This window comes from Dipteris shenzhenensis, chromosome 30, assembly GCF_047967505.1.
Source record: "Dipteris shenzhenensis isolate YYH24624 ecotype China chromosome 30, Dip_SZ_1.0, whole genome shotgun sequence".
NCBI classification, from domain to species: domain Eukaryota; kingdom Viridiplantae; phylum Streptophyta; class Polypodiopsida; order Gleicheniales; family Dipteridaceae; genus Dipteris; species Dipteris shenzhenensis.
In genome coordinates, this window is record NC_141625.1 from 46,446,291 (window position 1) to 46,474,117 (window position 27,827).

A 27,827-nucleotide genomic window follows, 5' to 3' on the forward strand; every position below is an offset into this window, starting at 1 on the left:
AACTTCGAATTCAGGACTATGTTGAGAAGCTGGACTTTGAGTTGTTGGAAAAATCCAGCCATTGATTGGAAAAAGCATATTTACCAGTTCAAGATGAACGGGGTAGAGTATGTTTTGCGAAGTGAAAAGGATTTACCTCGAGGACCATTGATTTCAGCCATGGAAATTCGGAAGACTCCGAAAGAGTTTTTGTGTCTGTGTATAGCATCGGTAGAGTCGATTGATGATGCATCGGCTAGCACTGAGGCTACCCAAGATGGGGAAATGGCCGAGTTGGCTAAAGAGATATCGGAGAAGTTCTCTGATTGTTTTAGGGATGAGTTACCTTATGGGTTACCTCCAGAGCGGAATGTTCAGCATAAAATTGAGCTTATCCCGGGGGTAGAAGACCTCCCTATAGATTAAGCTTTACAGAAGAAGCTGAGATGCGAAGAGAACTGGAAGAATACCTCAAGCTCGGGCAGATTCAACCCAGTTTTTCACCTTTTGCTTCGCCGGTGATATTAAAGAAAAAGAAAGATAATACATTCCGTCTCTGTATAGATTACAGGGGACTTATAACTGTTAAGCACCGGTATCCGATGGCTCGGATTGATGACTTGCTAGATGCATTGTATGGGGCCAAGGTGTTTAGTAAGATTGATCTTAAGAGTGGCTACCATCAAATCCGGATAAGAGCCGAGGATGTTCAAAAGACTGCTTTCAGAAGTCGTTTTGGGCATTATGGGTTTTTAGTGATGCCATTTGGGCTTACTAATGCTCCAGCTACATTCGTCATGCTTATGAACGATTTACTACGTCCATTTATTGGGAAGTTTGTAGTACATTTTATTGACAATATTTTGGTATACAGCAAAAGTATTGCTGAGCATCGTGAACATTTAAAAGAAGTGTTTACAGTTTTAAGAGAAGCCATTCTATTTGCGAATAAAAAGAAAACTGAATTATGTTTAAGAAAATTGGTATATCTTGGATTCGTTATTACCTCTGATGGTGTTGAGATGGATCCGAAGAAAGTGGAGGCATTATTTGTATGGTGCAGAATTTAACGTGGATGTCGATCACGATACTTTAAAGTATTTTTGCAAACAGCTTGATTTGAGTGGCCGCCAAGCTAGGTGGGCAGAACTCATGCAGGAGTTTGATATGAAGATTCGGTACCGAAGAGGGAAGGAAAATAAGGTGGCTGATGCGTTGTCGCGCATAGTCCATAATATGAGTTTCACGGTGTTAGAGAGTGTCTAATGACCGAGGTAAAGGAAGCTCAGAAAAGGGACGAGTTTGTCCAGAGCCTTTGGCCTAAGGCTAGTGTGATTGTTCCCGGGAAAATGAAAACAGATGACCTGGCATCTAGAAAAGGCCAAGTATATGCAAGATATACCGTGGAAGATGGTATGCTAAAGAGAAATGGCAAGGTAGTTGTACCTAACCAGAATGACCTCCGGCAGAGGGTTATTCGCCAGTGCCATGATAGCCCATGTGCGGGACATCCAGGTGTCAAGAAGACATATGATCTCGTGAAGCGAGATTTCTTTTGGCCAAGAATGAAAAATCATATTCATGAATATGTGACAGGGTGTTTTGCGTGTCAGGTAAGCAAAGCAGAGCGGGTGAAGCCACCTGGCTTTTTGCAGCCCTTGGTGATACCATCAGGCAAATGGGAGAGCATTTCCATGGACTTTATTGTGGATCTGCCTACGACACAAGGTGGTTATGATGCCATACTTGTGGTGGTTGATCGTCTTACCAAGATGGCTCACTTCATTCCAACTAGAGAGTCTGTTAGTGTCCCGCAAGTGGCAGATTTGTTTATTTCTCATATTTGCCCTACATTTGTTTGTAACTACTGCGCTAAAATCTGTTGCAAGGCATCCTCTAACATTGCAATTCTGCTAGACAGTGTATGACCTACTGGGCGCGACACCTGCGGGGTCGGCCGGACTCCCGACTCTACGGGATCCATCCTAAAAGCTTCTTCTTCTACTTCCATTTAGGTCAATGGGTGTTTTTTTTGTTTTTTTTTTTGGTTTTTTGTTTTTTAAAAATAATAACAATAAAACACCGCTTGAAACTGTAATTACAATTCGAAAGTCCAATTTCCAAATTTACAGCTAACCAAGCATATCTCACACTGTAACCGAAACCACTTTTCCCTGTACTAGGGAAATTGACTCAAACACGGAGGCAAATAAACAAGCATATGCTCCAACAAAGCTTAGAAGGCATAGAGAGGTCCCTGGTTATAATTCTTCTTGCATGAAGAGATCAACTAGTCCCTGTAGTCCACTCCAAATACTCCAAATATAGGGCTCAATATGTACATGAGGGTTGAGCAAGAGGCTATGTGCAACTCGCATAAGTGAAAAGAGAAGTGTTAAGTCATCCAAACTCCGAGTAACCTCATCTGCAATAAATTGTATGAAATATGGGACCAGAGGATGGAGACCAAAATCAGTTGCCAAACTTCTCAGAGCATCCTTAAATAGCACAAAATCAGCCCCAGTCGTTATAAGCTCCGTTATTTTGTCGAAATAAAGCTGCAGTTCTCTAGATAGACCATGTCTGATAGGAAGTTTGACTTCAACTGGAAAGTCTTCGTCTTTTATTTTTGAAGGTATAGCCGGCTGTACTCCTTCAATTGCTAGCCAATGTGTGACCACAGAAGTATCAATTGGTGCCTTTGGCAAAGGAGACTCAATAACATCTTTGAAATCGATATCGCGATCATCGACGTAGAACAAATCGGTGTGGCCTAGGGCTCTCTTGAATCATAACGGCCCTCCCGCAGCAAAGCCGTATAGTGGCTCTATGTTCCGCAGCTGGAGCGCACTTTGGTATTTTGCTTTGCCAGCCAGTTACTACGTAAATATGACAACTAGCCCCTGCGATGCCAAGGAGCCCAGTCTTCAGAACTAACCAAATTCCTCACGCGATGTCAAGGAGCACCAAACCGTGACCAGCACTGCGATGACGTCCGTGAACAATTAATGCCGTAAATCACAATAGCTAGTTCCGTGACCACACAGTAACTTTGGTCGTGCGCTGCTCATCAGCGCTACCCCTCATCACGTAACGTGGATATTAATAGCCAAAGTTCCAACTCGTGCGACAATGTTTGGTTACAACGACCATACGGTCATAGCTCTTCCAGCCAGTTCCGCCCCACTTCTCGTGATCAACTTGAACGCTCTGATACCAAATGACACAACTTAATCTGTTTGCTCCTAACTGATTCTTGATTCACGGGCATAGGCACCTCAATTTTCCTCCCAGCCAACCTCGGTGGTAGCAAGCTCTCAGCAAAATCCACGGTTACGTGAAGCTCCTGCCTGCTAAATTCCACCAAGCCCCAAAATTCCCTAGATGGATCTAGTATGCCACATGTCTTCTTTCTAGGGTCCCTCCTTCATGCATCATTTACCCCTCTCTTGGGATATCATTAAAACCATTTGCCCCTAGGCACATTTAATGCATTTAGGTCCCTTAGCCTTAGATCCACCTAGTCTAGTGCCATGTCACCCTCACCAAGGACCTTGACCTTTATTCCTTTTTGATCATTTACATGAAGTCCAAACAAATATAATACAAACATTGATCCTTTAAAGGAAAATGCCAACTGACCCTTCCGAGGTCATGTTACCTCGACTTGAGCGTAACAGCCTACATTGACCTATGTCTGTCAAGTCTATCTTTTTTACCCTATGTATGTATGTAATGATCTAGACTGAAGAATGTGTGTGAAGAGGTCTCGCTACAAACGCTGCTAGGATGATGTCATGTCCCTCAGATCATGCAAGAAAACATCATGACCTATAGTCTTTCAAAATCAGTCCACTCATCCTCTCTGAGGTCTATTGTCCAAAAAACACCTATATCGACGATGAGCTGAAAATGTGCCTAGAAACACACCAGGAGACCTGACATTCTCAAACACAAGATTGGTATTCGCTAACAGTTGGCAACCCTATAGAGGGAAGAGCAAAAACGGCCTACAGATGCTTCAATTCAGGGCCTTGCTGTAGCAAGGGTTCATCAATAGATATTGCTTGATCAGAGAGCAAAGTATACGTTTGATGCCCGTGAGTCATTTTGGATTCAGATGGGAGGTAGTGTCAACAAACACTTTTCTCTACTCTTGGCCCTAGACATAGTAGGTAGAGTGTTTCGTAGTGACGCAGACGGGGTTTTGCAGACAGATCTTGATGCCATCATGTGCATAGCTACAGATTTTTATGCCTCCCTTCTCATAGTAGATCTTAACACACAGGCTAGAGATGATGCCAGATATGCTATTTGGAAGTGTATTCCTATGTTGGTGAAACTAGATATGCGAGTCTCACTTGATGCACCTTTCATTAACATAGATTTCAAGACTGCGCTTCTTGCCCCTCAGAAGGGCAAATGCCCCGGTTCGAATGGGCTTACTCCCTTCTTTTTTACTACTTTTGGGATAAGATTGGGGATCACACTAGCTCAACCCTACAAGGCGTTTGTGACTCTGATGAGTTGCTAGACTCACTTATAGACGGTTTCATTCATCTTATTCCAAAGGGGGAATAGCAGAAAGTTAGTGTCTCAGTGGAGTCTTATTACTCTTTTTGCACTTTCTATAAAATCCCGGCTAAAGCAATCAACCAGCATTTGCAGCCCTACTTCCAAACCTTATTCTTGATACGCAGACAGGCTTCGTGCATGGCCGAAGCATTTTTCATAATTTGGGAGGCTTTTGAGTGGGCTATGCAAAGCAGCTAGAGGCTAGCCATTCTTTTTTATTGCAAAAAGAAAACTCTAGTAAGTATGAATGAAAACCGCAGAGTAAGGTCAATGCAAAGGTACATCATGTCAATATATACATAAGAGAAATCAAAGCTAAAAAAGAGCTAGCAAATAACCAGGGATGAGGTTGAACATGCCAATTCAACCTTGAGACAGAATCAGAGAAGAAAGGAGATTCCCTCCAAACCCTGAGGCTATGTGGCGGAGTGTCAGCAACCCTCACAGGCATCCAATGGGGTACTGATCATACTGTGCGCGCTGAAGAAGAGGGTCCAGGTCTAGGGGCTGGTCTTGAAGGTCCTGGACGAGAAGGGGGGCTTTGGTAGCGCGTGTAGAAGAAGTAGGACGAGAAGGTGGAATAAACCATTTGGGCCTTTTCTTCTTCCTTGGGCAATCCTTGGCGAAGTGCCCAAGGGTCCTGCAAATCCTGCACTGATCCTTTCTCCCAGCAACCTCGACTCTCTGTCGAAAAAAGGAACCATCTGGTCGCTGAAGCATAATGTGATCATCTGTAATATTAGGGTCAGAGACAATGACCTTGACTCGTGGCACCCCATCCGATCTGACAGCCTCTGCCCGCTGAAGAGGGCATGCCAGGGAGGGAGGGGATCTCTATGACCAACCCAAAAGTAGCTCCTATGGATGATAACAGTGGATGGTAGACCTGAGGAAGGCCGGGGAACCTGATGAAAAGTGAGGTAACCTTGCTATCTTCCTCTACTGGATCGAAATCCAAAGTCAAGGATGTCAAAAAGATCGTCCTGGAGCTCAATGCCAAAGGACTAGCCCTGAGTACTGAACCTATTGACTTTGGAGAATCAAATACCACCTGGAAGAACCCTCGTCCGAGCATAGGAACGGGGGTAGAGGGAGAAGGGGGAGAGGAAGGAGGGGCAACGGGGGGGTAGGGAGAGGAGGGGAGAGTACAGCAGGGGGTTTGGGAGAGGAGGGGAGAGCGCAGCGGGGTAGGAGGTAGAGGCGGGTAGGGGGAGTCGGATAGGGGGAGTAGGGGGTAAGGAGGGAAGGGCAGCGGGGGGTAGGGAGAGCCGAGGAGAGCAGCAAGAGAGGGGAATGGAGCGGGATAGGGAGGGAGAGGTAGTGGGGAAGGGAAGGGGAGCTAGCAAGTTAGGGAGAGAGGGAGCGGGGTAGGGAGGGAGAGGTAGCGGAGAAGGGAGGGGGAGCTAGCGGGGTAGGGAGGGAGAGAGCGGGGTAGGGAGGGAGAGAGGGAGCGGGGTAGGGAGGGAGAGGTAGCGGGGTAGGGAGGGGGAGCTAGCGGGGTAGGGAGAGAGGGAGCAGGGTAGGGAGGGAGAGGTAGTGGAGGTAGGGAGGGGGAGGTAGCGGGGGTAGGGAGGGAGAGAGGGAGGGAGGGTAGCAATGAGGGGGGACAGCAGCGGGAGAGGGAGGGAAGGGAGCGGGAGAGGGAGAGGCAGTAGCGGGAGGAGGGGGAAGTAGCCTGGGAGGAGGGGCTAGCAGGGAGAGGAGGGAGGGGAAGGGAAGAGCTGGTGTGGGGGTTAAAGGTCACTGTGTCTTTACCCCGGTTATGTACAATACTCAAACACATATGTAAATGAATGAAAACAAAGATTAGGGTGTTACGCACCCACCAAAAACTTGTATGGCTCTCTGTTTCTCTCTCTTCCTCTTCCGTTCTGCTTCTGTTGAGAGCACTCTCAACTGGTATCAGAGCCCGGATGATCTAGCTGATCGTGCGTGAATGCCTAAAAGGAGAAGCTCTGTGGGAGGAAGGAGAAGCTCTGTGGAAAGCTTTGTGGGTGATTTTACTTGCATCCGAGTGCGCAAAGATCTTGAAGGAACCTTTAGAAAAGTCACTTTGGTTTTGCAAAGTGGTTTTGAGAGCCTGTTAAGTGTTTTAAAAGAAAAAGTCGTTTTTTAAGCTTTTCCCTGTTCCGTTCGACGACAGAGACTTCGTAGAGGCAACTATTGCTTGCTTTTGGTATCCACTTCACTTCAGGAGCTTGGAAACACCTTCATTCTTGAATCTGGGATAATTTCATTGGATTTCTGACTCACTGTGTCAGTTATTACGTTTTTCTGTCCGGGTGTTGGAACTCAAGTTTGGAGCAACCATTTGCAGATTTGTCAATTTCGGTGGACTCAGCAGGTCCTAAAACTTCTATGTTGCTCATCATTCGCACTCCGGTGGAGTTTACAAATCATTCTGTTTCCAAAAACGTTTTTCACGGTTTTCAAAACCGTCTGTCCCATTGCGTTCCGGACATCCTTAAAAACCCCTACCTGTCAGTTCTTGCGCGATTCGGTGGAGTATTTTCAGAGTTATAGATCTCTGTGTATTGGATTTCGTCTCTCTGTTATGCATTTTTCATTCTAAGGTTTTGAAACCTTAAGAGTTATGCCACATGGCAGTGGATAAGTGTTGACTCCCATTTCTCACTCATCAGTTGGGATTTTGGAGTTCCAGCAAAAGAGAGATATTTGCAGATTTTCTTGCTGAGTTCGATGGCATCCATGTTTTGAGGCATCTCAGGTTCTATTTTCAGTAGCGGTCATTGCCGTGGGACCATGATTTCTTGAGCATACTTTATGCAGATCACTCTGGTTGCAGTTTGAGCCATGTGCACTCATTCGTGGTGTGCATTGGGTTGCAGTGGATGATTTATGGGCCATTTGGATGCATTGTGATCCTTATTAGATGTGCTGATAGGCCCAGATTGCCTTGTGGGATGCTATTTTTTATGGACGCTTTGCACATGGATGCTATTTTATGCTGAGGGACAGCTTTAACACATTGCAGGTGATGCACTGATAGTGTTATGCTCTCTTGGATGAGATATTATTGATGCATATGCCCATGGACGGTGTTTATGCTTGAGCCATTTGGCACTTATTGGCATTTTGGATTGCCATTGCAGTTGGCATTTTCTTTTGGGTCAGCTTTGCTCATATGGATGCATAGTACATGCACATGAGTTAGCAGTATCTTTTGATGCTTTGAGCTTTGAGTTTTGGTGACATTTCACTCTATTGTGGCATACACATTTGGGTGTACCTGGTATTTGGTGTGATTCTCTCTTGCAGGTACTAGCATTTGAGATTTTGTTTCATTTGCATCGTGGCATCCTCTTCCATGTCTGAAAAGGAGTTTTTCAACATTAAAAATTTTGATGGGACAAACTTTTCTTTGTGGAAAGAACAAATAAGGGATGTGCTTATTCAAAAGAAGCAGATTAAACTCTTGGCAGATATTCAAGCTAAGCTTGCAGATATGTCTGAGGATGATTGGGATGAGTTGGATGCATTAGCAAAGTCTACTATTAGACTTCATCTTGCAGAGTCAGTTTATTTCACAGTAGTAAATGAGCAGATTACGGAAGATTTATGGAAGAAATTGTGTGCCACTTATGAGAAGGAAACTGCCTCTAATAAAGTTTACCTCATGAAGAGGTTGTTTGAGCTGCAGATGAAGGAAGGGGTCTCCATTGCTTCTCACTTGAATGAATTCAATATTATTTTCAGTCAACTTCAGGCTCAAAAGATGAATTTTGATGCGGTTGTTTGAGCTGCAGATGAAGTAAGGGGTTTCCATTGCTTCTCACTTGAATGAATTCAATATTATTTTCAGCCAACTTCAGGCTCAAAATATGAATTTTGATGCGGAGACTAAGGCAATATTTCTCTTATGTTCATTGCCATCCTCATGGGATACCTTCCGTATAGCTGTCAGTAACTCTGCACCTGGTGGAGTACTGAAATTTGATGATGTTGTGGGTAGCTTGTTGGCCGAGGAAATTAGACGGAAGTCTATGGACGGCAACAAGCAGGATGCAGCCTTAAATGTGCAAAGGGACAGATCACAGTTCAAGGGGAAGTCTCAAGAAAGAGGGAAGTCTCGTAGCAAATCCAGGGCATGGAACATTGAGTGTTACCACTGTGGCAAGAAGGACCATATGAAAAAGGATTGCTACAAGCTGAAAAGAGAGCAAAAGGATAAGAAAAAGAATGCAAATTGGGGTGCAAATCAAAAGGAAGAGAGTCCAAGGGAGGACAAAGGAAAAGTGAAGATCGAGGAGATCAATGCAGTCACACATGATAGGGACAATGACATTCTCTTCATGTTTAGTTTATCTGCAGAGTTGCTTACCACTTCAGATGATGCATATTCTCAGGATTGGATTTTGGATTCTAGTGCTTCATTCAATGTTACTCCCCATAGGGAATGACTCTCCACTTATGACAGTGGAAAGACAGGTTGTGTACATCTTGGAAATGACTATGCATGTGACATAGTGGGAGCAGGTGACATAAAGTTTTCTTTTGTAAATGGGTCTGCATTTGTTTTGAAACATGTGAGACATGTGCCTAAGTTGACCAAGAGTCTTATTTCAGTTAATCAGCTAGATGATGCTGGTTTTCACATCACTTTTGGCTTTCAGAGTTGAAAAATTCAGAAGGACTCTATGCTTTTGGCCAGGGATGCCAAGTGTGGGACTTTGTATCCCTTACATGTATCAGGGGTATTTGATCATGTTGTTGCAATAACCGAGCAGCCAAGCACTTCTTTATGGCATTGCCGGTTGGGCCATATGAGCCAAAATGGGATGAAACTCTTATGCCGTTTGGGTTATGTACCGCATTTGAGTCTCTCTGATTTTGAATTTTATGAGCACTGTCTCTATGGAAAGCAGACTAAATCAGCCCATAAAAGAATGGGAAAGAAAGAGTTTGAAAATCTTGATTTGGTGCATTCAGACGTATGAGGTCCCATGCCTACACGGTCATTAGGCGGGGCTGAATACTATGTGATATTCATTCTGGGTTATGGTGAAAGTGGAGAGATGGGCTATCGTCTCTGGGATCCAGAAGCAAAGAAGATCATACGCAGCCATGATGTAGTCTTCAATGAGAAGAAGATGCATAAGACACCCATGAGGGATGTGGAAATGAGAAGAATCACTTTTCAGGATGTGAATCCACCTGCATATGTTGATAGACAGCAAGCTGTCCATGCACCAAATGTGCAAGAAATGGTACCACCAAGTACTTCCACAGGTATACAATCAAGGGTAGATGATGGATCATCTATTGGTGGAAATGATGAGCCAAATGTGGCTGATATGCAAGTGGGACAGCAAGCTGAAATGCCCTTGAGAAGATCATCTAGAGTGTCTAGATCGCTTGATAGGTTTGTTCTAGGGGTAGACTATGTGATGCTTACTGATTGCGAGGAGCCTTCTTGCTACAGAGAGGCTATGATGCGCGAGGATCAACGCAAGTGGGAGTATGCTATGCAATCAGAGATGAGTTCACTTATGAAGAATAAGACTTGGGACTTGGTTTCTTTGCCACATGGAAAGAAAGCATTGCCATGTAAATGGGTCTACAAGATGAAGGTCACAGGTGATGATGTGCCTAGGTACAAGGCCTGTTTGGTCGCTAAAGGGTTCAAGCAAGAGAAGGGTGTGGACCTTGATGAGATATTCTCTCCGGTTGTGAAGATGACCACACTTAGATGCATGCTTGGACTAGTGGCAGCAGAAGATATGGAGCTTATGCAGATGGATGTCAAGACAACTTTCTTGCATGGAGATCTGCATGAGGAAATTTACATGGTGCAGCGGGAAGGCTTTGAAGAAAAGGGCAAAGAGCATTTAGTTTGCAAGCTGAAGAAGAGTCTTTATGGTCTTAAGCAAGCGCCTAGAGAATGGTATCAGAAGTTTGATGCTTTCATTCGGTCCCAGGGTTTTAGAAGGAGTAAAATTGATCACTACCTCTACACTAAAAGGGCTAAGAATAATAGCCTAATAATCCTGGCACTATATGTGGATGATATGCTATTGGCTAGCAAGAATACTTATGAGCTAAATGCATTAAAGGCCAAGTTGCATGAGGCCTTTGATATGAAGGATTTGGGACTTGCAGGTCATATTCTTGGTATGCGCATCACGCGTGATCGGAGTAGGAAACTCCTTTGGCTTTCACAGAAGGAGTATGTTACAAAAGTATTGCAGGGTTTCAATATGGAGGGGGGGGAGGCAGTGAGTACTCCATTGCCTCCATATGTGAAACTGAGTCATACAGATAGTCCCAAATCAGATGAGGAGAGGACCATGATGGCCAAGGTTCCTTATGCATCAGCGGTTGGGAGTGCTAGCTATGCTATGATAGCTACTAGACCAAACATTGCATTTGTAGTGGGTACATTGGGAGGCAGTTAAGTGCATCATGAGGTACATGAAGGGTACCAAGGAGATGTGCATCTGCTTTGGTAGAGGAGACATGCGTGTACTTGGATACACAAATTCAGACTATGCAGGGCATGTGGATAGTAGAAGATCCACTTTTGGTTATGTGTTCACCTTTGCAGGTGGTGCAATGTCGTGGATGTCTCGCGCACAGAAGTGCGTTGCTTTGTCTACCACAGAGACTGAGTATGTTGCAGCCACAGAGGGTTGTAAGGAGGCTATATGGCTTGATCGGCTAGTGGGAGATTTGGGGATTCATACAGGTGTACCGACATTGCATAGTGATTCCATGAGTGCTATTCAGCTAGCACGGAATCCGGTCTTTCATGCAAAGACCAAACACATTGAGGTCAGGTACCATTTCATCAGGGAGGTACTTGAGGACAAGCGCATAGAGCTTGTCAAGGTTCATACAGATGATAACCCTGCAGATATGCTGACGAAGAGTCTACCTAGTCAGCGGTTTGAGTATTGTCGTGTATTGATGGGCATTGGATAGTATGCTGACTGGTTGTTCTCCCTTAAAGGCACATTGTCCTTTAAGTGGGAGGTTGTGAGGGTTTAGGTCACTGTGGCTTTATCCCGGTTATGTACAATACTCAAATACATATATAAATGAATGAAAAAAAAGATTAGGGTGTTCTGCACCCACCAAAAACTTGTGTGGCTCTCTGTTTCTCTCTCTCTCCCTCTTCTGTTCCGCTTCCGTTGAGAGCACTCTCAGCTAGGAGGGAGGGGAGAGGAGTGCATGACAGAGGGCAGCAGGGAGATGCAGGACGGGGAGCTCAGCAGCTCACAATCGTACTCTCCAGTTACTATGGATTGAGGCTTTCTGGAGAGCACCCTTCATCGATTTAAATTCACAATGCATGGATTAGAGGGGTTTCATTTTTATATAGATCAGCCCATGACCGCGTGCTTATTAGCGGGGTCAAGATAGAGAGGTTCTAGATTTCTAGATCAGTTTGCCAGGGCAGCCCTCTAGCTTCTTTTCTTTTTTTGTTTGTGGATGAAGCTATGAGTATCTACATTAGATGTCAAGCTGATATTTTCGAGGTGAGACTTCCTGTCAGACGGGAAGAAGAGCGTCTAGATAGTGAACTAGGTTGGTATGGGTATCTCTTCATCACAACAGTTTGCTCCTATGTTGGAGAGTATGAGGAGAAAGCTTCTATTTTGGAGTTCACCAAGCTTGACCTTGCCTCTAGACTAGTGGTGTTTAACTAGGTTTTGCTGGCCACGGATTAGTTTATATGCTCTTGCTGGTGCCATTGTAGGGATTGTATCACTCAACTCGCGACACCTACAAGTAACTTATTATGGAGTGGAAGTGATGGCACACCAGATGTTTTGGCCAGGGTGGCTTGGGAGACCTTGATTCTCCCCACATGGGAATGGGGCCTCATATATCCAAATTGATAGTGCGGGGCCTTGCTCTACAAGATGGTGGTGAGGGGACTTATGCCTAGGCAAGAGCCTTGGAAGGACTTATTTATTTGCAACATACAGTCTTGTACACCGATTTTGGGAGGAGACTGGATGGATAGTACCAGATGGATTTTTACTTTAGCCCACCTCAGGTCTCCAATGCTCACCTCTCATGGCTGCTATCTTGAAGGCTTGGGCCAGCTTCAAGAGTACTCTTCAGAGAGTTCCCCCTTCCTCTCGTGAAGAGAGTGATAGGCAGCCTATCATGTGGAATGATAGCATACTTGATGAGCATGGCGACTTGGTACCTCTCACTACATGTAGTGGTCCAGGTGGGAGAGAGGCCCAGTCTCTACTGTGGGATCCTGGAAAGTCTTCAAAAAGCTTCCAAAGGACCATAAGTCTTAGTTGGTAAGCAATTTCATAAAGAAAGAAAGAAAGAAAGTTTATTAAAGTCTACTGAAGACCGATGGGTCTATGAGACTATGAGAAACATGATACAAACAAGCTGAAGGGTGAAGCTACTAAACGAGCATCAACACCCTTATTGTTAGGTCTCTTTCTCTATAGAACACATCTAGAGCTTCCACATATCTCTGCAACCCCTCCGCTGAAGATGATATGAGGACTATGTCATCAGTGTATAGCAATATTTGTATCATGAGGTCTGCCAGTAATGATCCCTCGCCCCCTAGGCGATCTATGAAGGATGTGATCGCGTCGATATAAAGTCCGAAGATGGTAAGTGAGAGTGGATAGCCCTACTTCACCCTTATCGTGTTCTCAACCCAATCCAATAGCCCACCTAGGGAACAAACTCTGCCTTTGACTGACTCATATAGGCTCATCACGCCATATCAACGTCTCTGGAATTTGCATCTCCTGAAGTCTCCTGATCATGCGGGATCGTGGGACATTATCGAACAGTCCCTTGTACATTCCCTTTTCTCCTAACTTTTGTTATGCTTACTCCCACTTGACATATTTAACTAGGGGTGTTTTCTTAAGAGTATAAATGGGATCCATCCTTTTTTAGCCTTATGGTGGTAGCTGCACACAGTTAGGTCCTTGGTGCTTTTGGGAAACTCTGGTAGTTATAAGCATAGCAGTTTGGATGTAGGCATTCAAAAGCCTTGGAATTGACTGGTCAAGTTCTGGGGATCAACTGCTTCTACATTAGATCTTTTATACACTTACATTATTTTTGCTTCCATCTGGTACAAGTGTTATCTGCAGCTTTTTGCAAAGAAGCGAACTAGGCTATTTTACAATAAATGAGAATTATCCTAGTGTTATTCTGCTTATTTCCTGGCATGCTAGATCCCATTGGGTTGATGATTCTGGTCCTGCTGAGTGGCTTGCAAGCATTGTTAAGACCTAAATATGCCTCTCTATGGCCCGTGCCTTGTTTCTACTCAATGAACCAAGCTTGATTGAATAGGTGAGTAGCTTGGATCACCCCAAGTTCCCAATAGATTCCTCTTTCGTTGGTGTACCTGACCCCCTCTTCAAATTGGCAATCCATTGGCTCCACCACCAAGGGAAGTTTTGCCAATAGTTCTATGTACACCTATGAACATATTGAGGGCTATCATTGGTCAACAGGATTTCCGAATCACATATAGGACCTTGGATGTGTGAGTATAAAGAATACAAAAAGATTGTCATCATTAATTCTTTCTTAGATCTCAGGCCAGAGACAATATAAAATCTGCAACATATGGGAGTTGTGCCTGTTCTTGCACTTTTTCTGCTGGTCATCAAAGGAACAACATTTTCTAAAGAGTTTAGAAAGAAGATTTTCTTTTGCTTAAGAGAAAGTCTTGTCAAATGATCCTTTCTAATGCTCCCAAAATCAGTTTTCCTAATTAATAAAAAAGAACAAAGTGTTGTCACATTCCCCCACAACCTGTTCAGTTGGGCATATCAAAGATTTTGATTGAAATCTGCATTCGTTTTTTACAATGATATCATACTTACGGCATTATGTCCTGCAATTTACGAATTATTCTCAAGGCTGTTGTTTCAAAACGGCAAAGTGGTGTTTGGTATATCTGTGTGAGGATCACTTACCCCTTTGTTTTCTTCATAAAATGTGTTCACTTTTTGGTGATGTCAATCATAAACAAATTTTGTTGGTAATTTTGTTAATATTCATGGTGATAGGTACGATGCTACATCGAACTTGTATTTTGATGACATGGATGGGAGAGGCATCATCATTTTGGCTGTGGACAACCTTCCCACAGAGCTTGCTAAAGAGGTAGACAGATGAGTTCATATCGAGTTTCAAAATGTGCCAACAACAAAGCATCCAAATTTCTGTTTCAATATTAATTTATCTTTACCACAGTGTGATTCGAATTAGATTAAAGAGCAGAGCTGGATCCTGATATCCCTGTAGTTTCTTTGACAGATATGTTTTTTTTTGGGGGGGGGGGGGGGGGGAGGGAGAAGCAGCCTATCCCCTCCTCTCCCCCCCTGCTCTTCCTTGCTTCCCCCCCCCGCTCCAGGCCCCCTCTCCTCCTCTCTCCTTCCCCTCTCCTCTACTTCTCTCCTCCCCCTCTCCTTCACTCCTCCTCTCCTCTATCCTCCCCTCCTCTCCCTTCCTTTTCCTTGCTGCCGCTGACTCCTCTTGGCTTCTTCTTCTCTCTCCCTTCTTCCTTCACCCATCTAAGTGTGGTCATCTTCACAACCGGAGAGAATATCTCATCATAGTCCACACCCTTCTCTTGGTTAAACCCTTTAGCAACCAAACGGGCCTTGTACCTAAGCACATCATCACCTGTGACCTTCATCTTGTAGACCCATTCACATGGCAATGCTTTCTTTCCATGTAGCAAAGAAACCAAGTCCCAAGTCTTATTCTTCATAAGTGAACTTATCTATGACTCCTTCATCTGGAGTACCCCTATTCTCTTATAGGGGTCTCCTGGTTTTCAGGAAAGCGGACGGAGTTTTTTATTTTTTGTGTTTGAATCGGCCGACACACCTCGATTGACGAATGGATTCCCATTCAGTCAATCCGTCTCCGCTCACACCGGCCGCGAGAACTGTCACTTTTTCAAAAGACAAGCTGCAGCAGTTGCAAAAGGATTTGGAGCATGAGTGTTCCACGACTCTCTTCGCACGCATTCATGGCTCACACCCCTCCAGGTCACAAGCTAGAGATTGGATGCTGGCGGCGCTTCCTCAGGACCTCGTCCCCCACCTCAAGGATGTTCGTTTGTTGGGACGGGGTTTCTTTTAGGTGTGCCTAGATTCCCCGGACGTCACGAGAGACCTGCTACAGGCCAGGTTTCTATTTCTAGGCTACAGGAGGATTTTTTTATTTCCTTTTTAACTGGGATTTGACCCAGTTGAAGAGGACAAGCAGGAAGTTTCTGTTTTCATCAGGTTTCCTGGTCTTCCCTCAGTTTATCACCGGCTTCTTTCAGTTATTGGCGAGAGGTTTGTTGTGGTAGCAGAGATCCCCCCTCTCCCTGGCGAGCCCTCTTCGGCTGCTGAGGCGGTCAGGATGGACGGGCTACCCAGGGTTAGGGTCATTGTCCAGGACCCCAATATTTCAGATGACCACATCATGCTACAGCGACCCGATGGGTCTTTCTTCCGCCAGAGATTTGAGGTTGCAGGTCGGCAGGACCAGTGCAGGATTTGCAGATCCTCGAGGCACTTCGCCAGAGGTTCCCCAAAGAAGAAAAAGAGGCCCAGAAAGCAACCAGCTCGTACTAGCTTATGACAGAGAGCTGGAGCAGGACCTACCGCTTCACAGACACGGCCTCAGACACTGGCTTCCCCCCCTCCTAGGGCTACTCGAGTCCCTTCGGCACCTCGCACCACCTTTGGCCCATGGTGGGTTCTAGTCGCGGTTAGGCCCTCTACTTTAGTTCACTCCTCCACCTCTTCGGAGGCTACCCCCTTGGAGCCTCGGGAGGAGACTAGTGTTCAGGAGCCTTGTTCAACTCCACCCTTGGATCAGGCTGTACCTTTCTCAGTAGCGCAGGTTGTTGGCACCTCATCCGCACCACTTTTTGATCAGGATCCAGTACAGGTGCCTCCCTCTTTGGACAGAGGGAAGGGGGTTTTACATTCTCTTCCTGCTTCGGTAGGAATCCTTCGTACCCTCTCCCCAGGACTGGCTCAGCGGAACTCATTTTTCACTTTGGAGGACCTCTCTAGCCTCCCAGATGATGATTTTGTACCCTCTACTTTTGGAGAGCTAGTTATCGGCATCCCTCTTGAGAGATCCTTCTCTCTCTCACCTGTGGACTTTCCTCCCCTGGACCTCGTGTGTATGGCAAGAGGTCTGCTCCGGTAGAGGTTTCTTTTTCCGCCACCAGGTCGGGTAAGATATTCCAACCCACTTCCTCCTGCCGATGAGGATAGCCAGTTGGAATATACAGGGATTGGGCAGCATCCCTCATCGCCGTCGTAGACAGCTGATCAGGAATCAGCTCCATCCAGGTGTTTCAGGTGGTTCCCTAGACATTCTTTTTCTTCAGGGACACAAACTGGATGTCAGAGATTGCTCCAAGTTAGGTAAGCTGCTCTCAGGCCGGACTTTTTGGTTCCTGCCTTGGGATCCAGAGGAGGTACATGCATTTCAATTTCAGATTCTATTCTCCCTTTGATCATTGGACACGGTACCATAACCCCCTCCAGGGCCCAGTGGGTTTTGCTTCTGTTTGACGGACGTAAGGTTGGTTTCCTCAACCTCTATGCTCCGAACAACAGAGGGGATCGTGTTTTGTTTTGGAAAGAGTTGCTCTCGTGGGCTGACATTGCGGATTCGTGGATTATTGGAGGTGACTTCAACATGGTTGAGGCACCTTCTGATAAGAAAGGGGGCAGAGAAGGTGGTATCCACTCCCTTGAGAGAGCAGCCTAGGATGCCTTCTTGTTCAGGTTCAGTGGCAGAGATGTTTGGTCAGATGATGCATTTCTTGTTCAGTCTTAGTCACTTTTGTTTTCATGGTCGAACCATAGGGTGCAGATGCCTATCCATGCTCGGATTGACAGATTCTATGTAGGTGACTGGGCTCTTGATAGAGGGGGGACAGTTTGCACCCGGTGTTTCCACTTCAGACCATTTTCCGGTAATTTTGTCCATCTCAGAGCCTCGTCTGAGAGGACGGTCTCACAGTATCAGGATCCCCGACGCCAAATACACGGATGAGACTCTCACAAAGGCAGTGTTGGAGATCTAGGTTTCGCATATGCAGGGGGGGTGGCTGGTCCTTGATGTGGCCACAGCACTTGCCAGTATCAGCGACTTTTATCACTCCGTTGCTAGTGCTCGGCGAGGTGAGGTACTCAGGTGAGAGATCGGTGTCCGCCGGCAGTTGGCAGCCCTACAGAGGGAGGAGCAGAAACGACCATCAAATGCTTGGATACAGGAGCGCCTTGCTGCGGCAAGGGCTCACTTGCAGACCTTGCTTGATCAGAGAGCAGAGTATGCCTTCCATGCACGGGAGTCCTTTTGGATACAGATGGGAGGGAGAGTCAATAAACACTTTTTCTCTACACTTGGTCCCAGACATAGTAGAGAGAGTGTCAGGCTGCTTATTGACTCTAACGGCGTTTTGCAGTCCCATTTGGAAACCGTCATGCACTTAGCGACAGCTTTCTATGCCTCGCTACTTTCCGCAGATCCGAACTCACAGGCCAGAGAGGTGGCTAGAGATGAAGTTTGGCAGAGTTTACGTGTGTTGGTCACCCCAGAGATGTTATGCTCACTTGATGCACGCTTTACCAACACAGAATTCAAGACTGCTCTCTCTGCCCTTCTTAAGGGCAAATGCCCTGGTTCCGATGGTCTTACTCCTCCTTTTTTTATAGCCTTTTGGGATACGATAGGTGATCATATTACTTCAGCCCTGCAGGGCGTTTGGGACTCGGGTAAGATGCATGACTCACTGACCGAGGGACTCATTCACCTTATCCCGAAAGGTGGCAACAGGAATTTTGTATCCCATTGGAAACCCATCACTCTTTTGGGCACTCTTTACAAAATCCTTGCCAAGGCGATCAGCATCCGATTACAGCCCCTTCTTCCAGACCTCATCCATGATACTAAGACAGGCTTTGTGCATGGCAGGAGCATTTTTGATAATATCTTTTCCTTTTGGGAAGCCACAGAGTGGGCTATGCAGAGTGGGCAGAGGCTAGCAGTTCTACTCTTGGACTTCGAGAAAGCCTATGACAGAGTAGATTGGGGTTTTCTTGAGGGCACTCTTCTACGGTTTGGATTTTCAGATGCTTGGATCAGAGGGGTGGCCTTCCTTTACAGATTAGCCCATAGCCAGGTTTTGATTGGAGGGGTAAGGGGTGACAGGTTTCAGATTTCTAGATAGAAAGGTCACTCTTTTCTTTTGGCTTTCTATTCATGGAGGGATTGCAGTGAACCTGTGGAGATCACGATTTGGGGCTGATCTCACTCGTCCTCGATGTCATTCTGCAGAGGAGTCAATGCGACATTGCCTTTGGGACTGCAGTCATGCGAGGACTGTTTGGAAAGGGGTTGCTCGGATACTCAGCATCTTTCACACTTCCCCTTTCTTCATGACTTGGGGCTCGGTCGCATGGTTATCCCTTACTGGGCCCCAGGTGCTTTATGAGGGTGAGCCTTCTTCTTAGGCGCTCTCGGTCCACCGGCAGCACAGGTGACAGAGCCCTGCTTTCTTCAAGATGTACCACTTACTCTCTTCAGAGCTTCTCATGTTTCAGTGGACACCTCTTGGGAGATTTTGGCTAGCATTTCCTCTTGGCACATTTGGAGAGCCAGATGTACTGAAGCCTTGGATGGCACCCAGATACACCCATCACAGGTGTTCATGGGTATTTGGATTGACACGGTTCACACTTTGATAGCCATATGGGCTAGCATGCAGGGCCCTTCACGGGCAACCTCTTCTAGAAGGACTATATTTCTTCAAGTTTGGAGGGGTTCTCCCTTTTTCTCGGAGGTTTCTACCGGATTGAGATGGCACTATTAGCCTCAATCCTTTCTTTTTGGCTCTTGAGCTTTTCGTGCATTGCATGATGTATCCCGTATGGAGCTTGCTCTAACGGTTTTTCTTTAATACTTAATAGAAGTCTCTTTTTGCCAAAAAAAAAAAAAAAAGGCCAAAGTATGAAAAGGGTGGACCTGGGATCCATCCAAGGCCTCTGTGCATCTGGTTCTCTAGATATGCCATGCTGAAATACTCACCAGTATCTCCCAAGAAGAATCCACAGATGCATGCACCGGCCTGAAGTATGAGAAGGGAACATCATCCAGAGAGCATGACTCAACTAAATGTTGTCCTATCGAGAGAGCCCAAGAAGAGTCATGCCTCTCATAAAAGACTTGAGGCCCTAGGCTACCGAGCCCAAGTCGCAAAGAAAGAGAATGGAGCAAACATACTGAAAATCTTGGCAATCTTCTTCCAAATGATCCTCGCTTGTCTGCAATCCCATAGACAATGTTGAATAGACTCCAGAGCAAAATGGCATTGAGACAAGTAGAGTATGTCTCAAACTTGGACCTCCACAGGTGCAATGCAATTCCTCCATGCATAGAAAGCCAAAAGAAAAGAGTGACTTTTCCAATTCTTGAGGGATCTTCAAAGTATCCTCTAAAAAACTTTCTACAAATCAGCTTAAATCTGAAAATTCTCTCAATGAGGAGCTCTGGAGGGCCTCCGACCTCTACAATTGAGCTGAAAACTCCTGGCATTAATGAAAGAAGGAAATGCTATTCTTTCGGTGCCCTGCATCAATCCACTTTGACTCTCCGGGATCCCACTGTAAAAGCTTTATGGGGACTCCTCTATATAGCCAAATCTCCATGAGCCCAAAGAGATAATAATTGGGTCCGGGTCTAGGTCCCATTGTCCCCCCCCCCGAGGGAAAAAAAAGGGTAGTATCTGAGTGGTGGTCCGATCACTTCCGGAGGTGTTACCGAAGACCTAAGGTCACTGATGTGAGAACAGAGAAGTGGGTGGTGTGTGGACTCTCTGCTGAAAAAGAGAGCCATGGAGGAGCATGATGTGATCATCATAAATGTTAGAGTCAGAGACAATGACCCTAACTTGAGGTACCGCATCCAATCTAATTGCCTATGCTGTTAAAGAGGGCAAACTAGGGAGGGAGGGGATCTGAGTGACCACTCCAAAAGCAGATCTGATCATGGCAAAGAGCCAATGGTACACCTAGGGAAGACCTAAAAATCTAATGAAAAGAGAAGTCGTCGGCCTGTCCTTCTCTATTGAGTCAAAACCAAGAGAGAAGGGCTTGAGGAAAATCCTATCAAAATCGAGCGCTAAGGAGTTGGCATTGAGCACAGTGCTCGCAGCTCCACGACTGTCAAAAGCTACCTGAAAGAAACCTCATTCCTAAGGTCGAAAGTCAATGAGGCATGGGCGAGGTCCGAAGGTAAAGGCGTTAGCATCGAGTCGCTAGCTTGTGATCTAGAAGGGTGGGACCCATGAATGCGTACGAAGAGGGTGGTGGAGGTCTCATGCTCCACATCCTTTTGTAACTGCAACAGCTCAGATTTTGAAAAGATGCATGTCCTCTCGGCTAGTGGAAGTGGATTGGGATTGACTGAATGGGTTGTCATTCATCAATGTAAGATGAAAGGCCAATTTCAACCGTTGTAAAATCCGTCCGTTGTAGGGAAGGAAGAAGGGGGTAGAGCTAGAAGGAGGGAGGGGAGAAGCAGGAGGTCCTCTAGCTAATCTAGGGGAGGGTTGAGGTTGAGAGGGAAGAGGCTGAAAGGGGAGAGGGACGGGCTGAAGGTGATAGGGAGTGAGTGAGGGGATGAGGGTTGAGAAGGGAGAGGGAGGGACATAAGGAGGGGCTGGAGAGGTTGAGAGAGGGAGGGGAGGAGGGCTGGAGGGTCTGAGAGGGGAGAGCCTAGGTGGAGAGGCTGAGATTGCCTTGGACAAAACTGAGCCACGAACCAATTGTAGGGCAAGTTTGAGGAGCTAGGAGCATTTGAAAGTACAATTCAAGCTACAAACAGTGAGCTACTAGTGGAGCTTGCATCACTTCTGATACAGACAATTCAGTACGGTTTTTTGCCCTGAAATCAAGAGCATGTACGGCACAAATCTGGCAGCAACTTGCAGTATACTGTATGGGCAGTGTACAGCCCACAGTACGATACGGTCTCTTACCCTAGAATCAAGAGCTTGCACAGTGCAAACCAGGCAGCAGCTTGCAGTACCCTGTACGGGCAGTTTACAGCCCACTGTACGGAAGGCTTGTATGGCACTTTATGGCCAACAATTGTACAAGCAGCAAAAGGTCGTGAAATCTGGCAGCAATGCCAGTGCATTTTTAGGCAGCGACTTCAAAAGCTAGGCCAGGGGTAGAGGGGGAAGCAGGGTCTAGAAGGGCAAGGGAAGGGCAAGCAAGGGGGAGAGGGAGAGCACGACGGGGAGCTGTCAGAACTGGGTTTTGTACTTTTGACATCAGGCATATATGATATATATATTATATTGCTGTTTGGAATTTTTATAACTTGTTACTTTTTTCAGGCTTCAGCCTTTTTAATAGATTTCAGATTTGGTGCTAAGTGAACCTTCAATCATTTCAAATTTGTACTATGCACTATGTTTAAGTTACAGGTAGGCTGTAGGCTGAATGGGTGTGTGCTGACTGTGCTGACTGTAATCTTTGCTGGATGTAGCCCTCCCAAAACCCCAAAACATTTCTATTTCCGTGTTTTTGTTTCCCCTAACTATCCCAAAAAACCACTTGACGTTTCTACTGGAAACAGGTTGAATCTGCTACAAAACTGCAAACTAAGATACAAAAATTTATAGGACAGGTTGGCCTCTCAAGAGGAATCTGTTGCAGATTAAAAACACCTTTTGAAACAGTTCGCCTCCTTAGAACCCCTTTGAAAACTGCTGTAGCAGGGTGGTTTTGGTCATGAACAGGGTCGCACCGAGCCAAAACAGTTCTAGTGAACTCCAGAACAAGGTACACAGCAGCAGGTGTTGAAAAACAGCCTGAAAACAGGTGGACCAGCTCCATAAATGCTTCAAAAGTTGACGAAATTTGCAGCAGATCAGTTGCCTATTCTAGAAACAGCCTGAGGTGAACTCGCCTTGCCTTGAACAGCTCCTAATTTAGCCTGCCTTCAAAAATGAGATGGAGACTGAGAGTTTTTGTGACAAATTTGAAGGTTCTCATGACATAATAGCCTCCAGAGGGCTGGGGAGGCGCTGGGAGTGCTCTAATACCAAATGTTGGAAATGGAGCAAGGTTCAAGGAGAACATGGAGGTGAAGGAAGCTGAAATGCTATGACAGCAACAACAAAGAGAGAGAAGAGTAGGGTAGTCATAGAGACCAAACCCTAGGATGGACCCGAACTAGGGTCAATGTAAATGTGATGACTAACTCAACCACAACTCAACCTAATTGAGGTTAGGGGGGGAAAGCCTTATAAAGGGAGAAACTGCCCCTAGCCCCTTATTACATTGGCCAATGCCTTAGAGATTAATATTTCTAACACTTGAGGCATGGTTGCATCGGTCACAAAGGTAGACCAAGTCTTCAAGCTTGAGAGGGGGCTGAGTGTTGTGGAAATTCACTAGGGCCACAGCAGTGCCTAGTCATGTCCTTGCTTGCCCAAGGGTGATGTATTGGAGATAGTGGCCAACTTCACAACTTGGCACATTTGAGTCGTCCGTTGCAACCTAGTGATGGGTGGCCAAGAGACCTGCCTAGTAGCTGTTGTATTGGGCCTTTTGCTGGATATTATGTTCACCAAGGGCCATGAGAGTTTTTGGCAGACTTTAGAGAGTCATGTGTTGCAAGGCCTGTTGTGGAGGCACTTTCTACACACTCGTGGGTAGGTGAATCTAGTCATTGGATGTTAGCATCTACTCTAGGGTTACTGTAGGCATTCAGCTAAAAGCTTCAGACATAGGCAACATTTTATTAGCATTCTTTGAGTGCCCTTAAAGATGGTAGACATTATATGAATTTCTAAAAGCATATTTGAATGATTATTTCCCTGGAAAGGGAATAAGGCAAGAGAGAGAGAAAGAGGTATGCATGAGTGTGAAATAATTGAGGATGTGATTAGAGTGACAGAGACTGAGTGGGTGTAAGAGTGAAGATGTTCAGAGTGAACAAAAGAGGCACGAAACGAGGAAGAACAAGATAAGCAAGATAATTTAACTTACAAAAACAATGAGCTAATAAAGTTGAAAAGGATATGGAGGGTTTTTTTTAAATAAGCGAAGAACAAAACCAAAACAATCTAACAAAGGTTAGAATGAAATACTTAAAAATAAACTAACGGAAGTTGGGAATGAAAATGACATGCCAAAAATAAGAGTGTAGTGAAGAAAGCGAAACAAGAACTAAAATGGTAAGAAACAGATGCAAAAATGAACAAGAAAAAAAGTGTGAGATAAGCAAACAATACAAAAAAGAGAGAGATGCAACAGAGGCAGAAAAAGAGAAACCATTAGAATACGCTGAAAAATAAGAACAGGGCAGGAACGAATGGGGATAAATGAGGAAGAAAGAAAGAGTGGCAGGACGGGAATCGAGGATGACGCAGGAGGAGTAGGTGGGAAGCTGAAGGGCAAGAATCATGCAGGTTGGGGTGCCTTGGAATTTAGCTTACTAAAGATAACACGTTGAGATTTGGGGCCACAAATATTCATTTCATGCCTGTGAGATAATACAATATATCCAGCAGTTGAAAGAAAGTATGAAATGATATCCAAAGTTACCTTGATTCTTCTTCGGCCCAGTTGAGAGCTTTTATGTGTTGAATTTGTTGGTATTTTCTGTGGGTCTTAATGCTCTTAGAAAAGTCAAGTCTTCAAGTATATTGAGAACCATTGTTGTTTTTAGGCGACAAATCATTTTGGAAATGTTCTTCTTCAATTCCTTCCGAACATGGCAAATTCTAGCACACTGTCGGAATTGTTGCTGCCAGTGCAACGTGCATGCATTGCTTACAAAGGAGAATTGACTTTACTCTATGAATATATACATCGAATGCGGCTTTCAAATGCTAGGTTTGCAGCCTTCAGACCATATGCTTCTGATATGATGTGATATTATGTCCTGTGTAAGCAGCGTAGAATGTGTGGTGAGATACTCAGTGTAATATTTTAGTTAAGACATTTATTTTAGTGAAAGAAATCAGGCACACAAACTGTGTGGCATATAGATACTAGTTTGCTGAATAGTTATGCCTGTTTTGTTTTCACATGCATCTATAATGTGCTTCTTTTGCAGAGAGGGTGCAAAAGATGTGCTGGAAAAAGCAGGCATGCAGTTCAAAACCATGGTATTGTTCATGTTCATGTTGCAAAATCTATCAATGTCAGCAACCCCTCGATGCTCAGATTAACAATATGGATTTCTTCCTTGAAAAGAATAAGAAGACATCTTATAAATTTTGAAAGGATATAGTAATATCTCATAAGTAACATTAGCCCTGTAATGCAAGGAGAGGCTCTGCTGGAATGATGTGCCTAGGTAGGTTAGTTTCAAGGAGAAACCACATGGTTGTTAGTATGCCCACATAGCTCTTGCTTTTGAACCTTTCCATCAACTGAAACAAAGTTGAAGGTTATCTAGAAATGTCCTCTCTATGTGTTCGCAAGCTAAGTTGGTCCTCTGTTCTCTCAGTCAAGAATGAGAAATCTAATTAAGTAAGATACATGAAGAGTCGATTGTATAAAAAATTAGGACAATGTCATCCCCCCCCCCCCGCCCCCCAATCTTGCACAGGGATTATCTATGTTGGGTCTTGGTATACTCTAAGATTGATCCTATGTGAGATTCATCAATTGGCCCTCTCCTTGTTATCCCCATGCCTTACATTTTGGGTGATTGTTAGTAAGGATGGTTTCTTCCCCTCCTCCCTACACAATTTTAGTGATAGGTTATGTAAGCTATTAGAGTTGCTCAAGGCCTTATCCTCTCTTTGTTTTTTCGTGGAATTCCTCCCCTCTCAATGCAGACCACTGGGTAGGTTATGTAGGCTTTTACAGCTAGTTCCAGGCCTTCTGATGGGTCATGGCCTAAGTAGGCTCGCCTTTTTTTGGGGGTGGTCATGTACTGCTGTTGTCTCTTCTGTGTATTTATCATCCTACTTGGCTGCACTTCTTCTTGCTGACCTGTAATTTACAGAACAAATCATGTTGTCTATGGAACCTTTTGTGATACTGTGCACGAACAATCCTTGGTATTTTGTCTGAATTTTTTTCCTCGATGCTACGGTTTTAAATACTAATAGATGAATTTTAATAGAACCATCATGAAGATGTTTGATAGAGTTCATACCTTGCTCTATAAAAAAATTGCTTGTGTTTGGAAACAAACAAATTAGATCTTCTAGATCTAGATGACCTCCTATCTATCCATCAAAGAATATTGATTTTGTAGGAACAAGAATGGAGATGGATTGTGAACACAAGAGAACAAGAAGTGGACACAATTGAACTCCAACTCATATGTTTAACCAAATGAAGTACAAGTACTTGGTATATATAGTCCAAGTACTAACACACAAAATAGACCAAGTCCGAGTCTATCCTACACCACCATATCATTGTATATCTCCACAAATCCCTCCTCAATGATATGGCTGAAGTACTCTGGAATGATCTCAAGAGTACTTGAAGTACCTAAAGTATCATGGTTGCACAAATTCATCCTTTATGTGGATATAGCAACCTATGGGAGTACAATGTCATTTTACAACCCCCCTTGACATTGTTTGAATGTCTCTGATCCCCAAGCCATGTCGATGACATGTGAAGATAGCCGCTGACAGGCTTTTCATGAAGATATCCGCCACATTGTCCTCAGTGGAACAATATGTAAGATCAATGAAGCCATCTTGAATACATTTCACACATAATGATAGTGATTTTCAATGTGTTTCATGTGAGCATGAAAGACAGGATTGTTGCCAATGGCGATGCAACTCTGGCTGTCACAAAAGATCGGAGATGCCTCACCATCGTGAGCATGATGCAAATCATGAAGTAGCTTCCTTAACCATATACATTCCAGAGTGGTTGTGTTTGCCGCTTTATATTCAGCTTCACCGGAGGAGAGAGAGACATGGCTTTGCTTCTTACTGAGCCATGATATGCACGCGGAGCACAATGAGAAGCAATAACCTGAAGTGGACTTGTAATCATCGATGTCCCCTAACCAACCACTCAGCAATACGTCACCATCTGGAGCATAATGCAGCCCATAAGAGAGTGTACCATGTACATATCTGAGAACCCTTTTTGCTTCCAATGCATGACTGTGGGACAATGCATGAACTGACTGAGTAACCCTGTGGCATAGGCAATGTCTAGTCTAGGGGAACATAAGTAGATAAGACTACCCACCAGCTGCCTATAGAGTGTGCCGTTAAACTTTTCAGCCTCATCATGCTTACTCAGCTTGATTCCCTTTTCCAATGGAGCTAGGTCCGAATGCACTGACAGCAAAATTCTTCCAAGAATTTTGGGAGGTGTTAAGTGGGGACTATTTAGATATGGTAAATGAATCAATAAAATTGGGGTGTTTGTTTGCTGGTGTAAACACAGGCTTGGTTAAATTGTTCCCGAAGAAAGAGACAAGGATGCGTGTGAGGGACTAGAGATCCATTTCTATGCTGAGTACTACTTATAAGATTCTAGCTAAGGCGTTGGCATTGAGAATCAGGGATAAATGTAAGCAGGTGGTGGACAAGGAGAAGACTGGTTTCATAAAATCTCGAGATAGGTTTCATGACTGCTTCCCAGTGATCTGTAATCCAATGCCCATATGCGTGGGACTTCATGTTTCCACACATAGTTGCTAACGTAATAGCCCATGGCTGTTTTTGCTGAAAAAAATCAGCAATCATAGTGCTCTTTCTTGCCAAACATATGAAACTGAAGATTGAGAATATTCAGTCCCCCATGAGTCTTAGGAGAAAACATTGCCTTTGGGGGTGTTGACCCCCGCCATAGCCCCATAATCAACAATACAGTCATTGTAGAATGCATGGTAATGAGTGACATGCTGACCCCCCCCTTGGAATACTTTGTATGTGACATGCTGACCCCCCCCTTGGGTCTGCAATGCCAAGACAATAGTGAAGTAACCTCAAATCTGTCATATCAAATGTCTGACATAAGACGGACTTCACTACTGCAATTTTCTGCAAATTAGTGCCAATGAGTATAATGTCATCCATACATAGCACAAGAATGTCCAAATCTGCATTTTCTTCTAGAACATAGAGATTGGGCTCCATATGTGTATCCACAAAGCCCTAGGACAGAAAAAACTGATGTATCTTGTGATACCATGCACGAGGTGCTTGCTTGAGCCTATATAATGCTTTTTTCAGCTTGCATACCTTGTGCTCTTGTCCCTCCAATACA

General features: G+C 44.8%; 1 protein-coding gene across 2 annotated transcripts in view; it reads left to right on the plus strand.

The window, feature by feature from the left end:
- LOC147882224 (lysine-ketoglutarate reductase/saccharopine dehydrogenase bifunctional enzyme) overlaps window positions 1-27,827 on the plus strand; it is a 257,686-nt gene that overhangs the window by 39,800 nt on the left and 190,059 nt on the right. For both annotated transcript variants that reach the window (XM_087401328.1, XM_087401327.1), the window contains 3 exons: window positions 14,592-14,688; window positions 24,292-24,458; window positions 24,682-24,733. In XM_087401328.1, coding sequence (XP_087257454.1) covers window positions 14,592-14,688; window positions 24,292-24,458; window positions 24,682-24,733 — 316 coding nt within the window. The remainder of the gene's footprint in view (window positions 1-14,591; window positions 14,689-24,291; window positions 24,459-24,681; window positions 24,734-27,827) is intronic.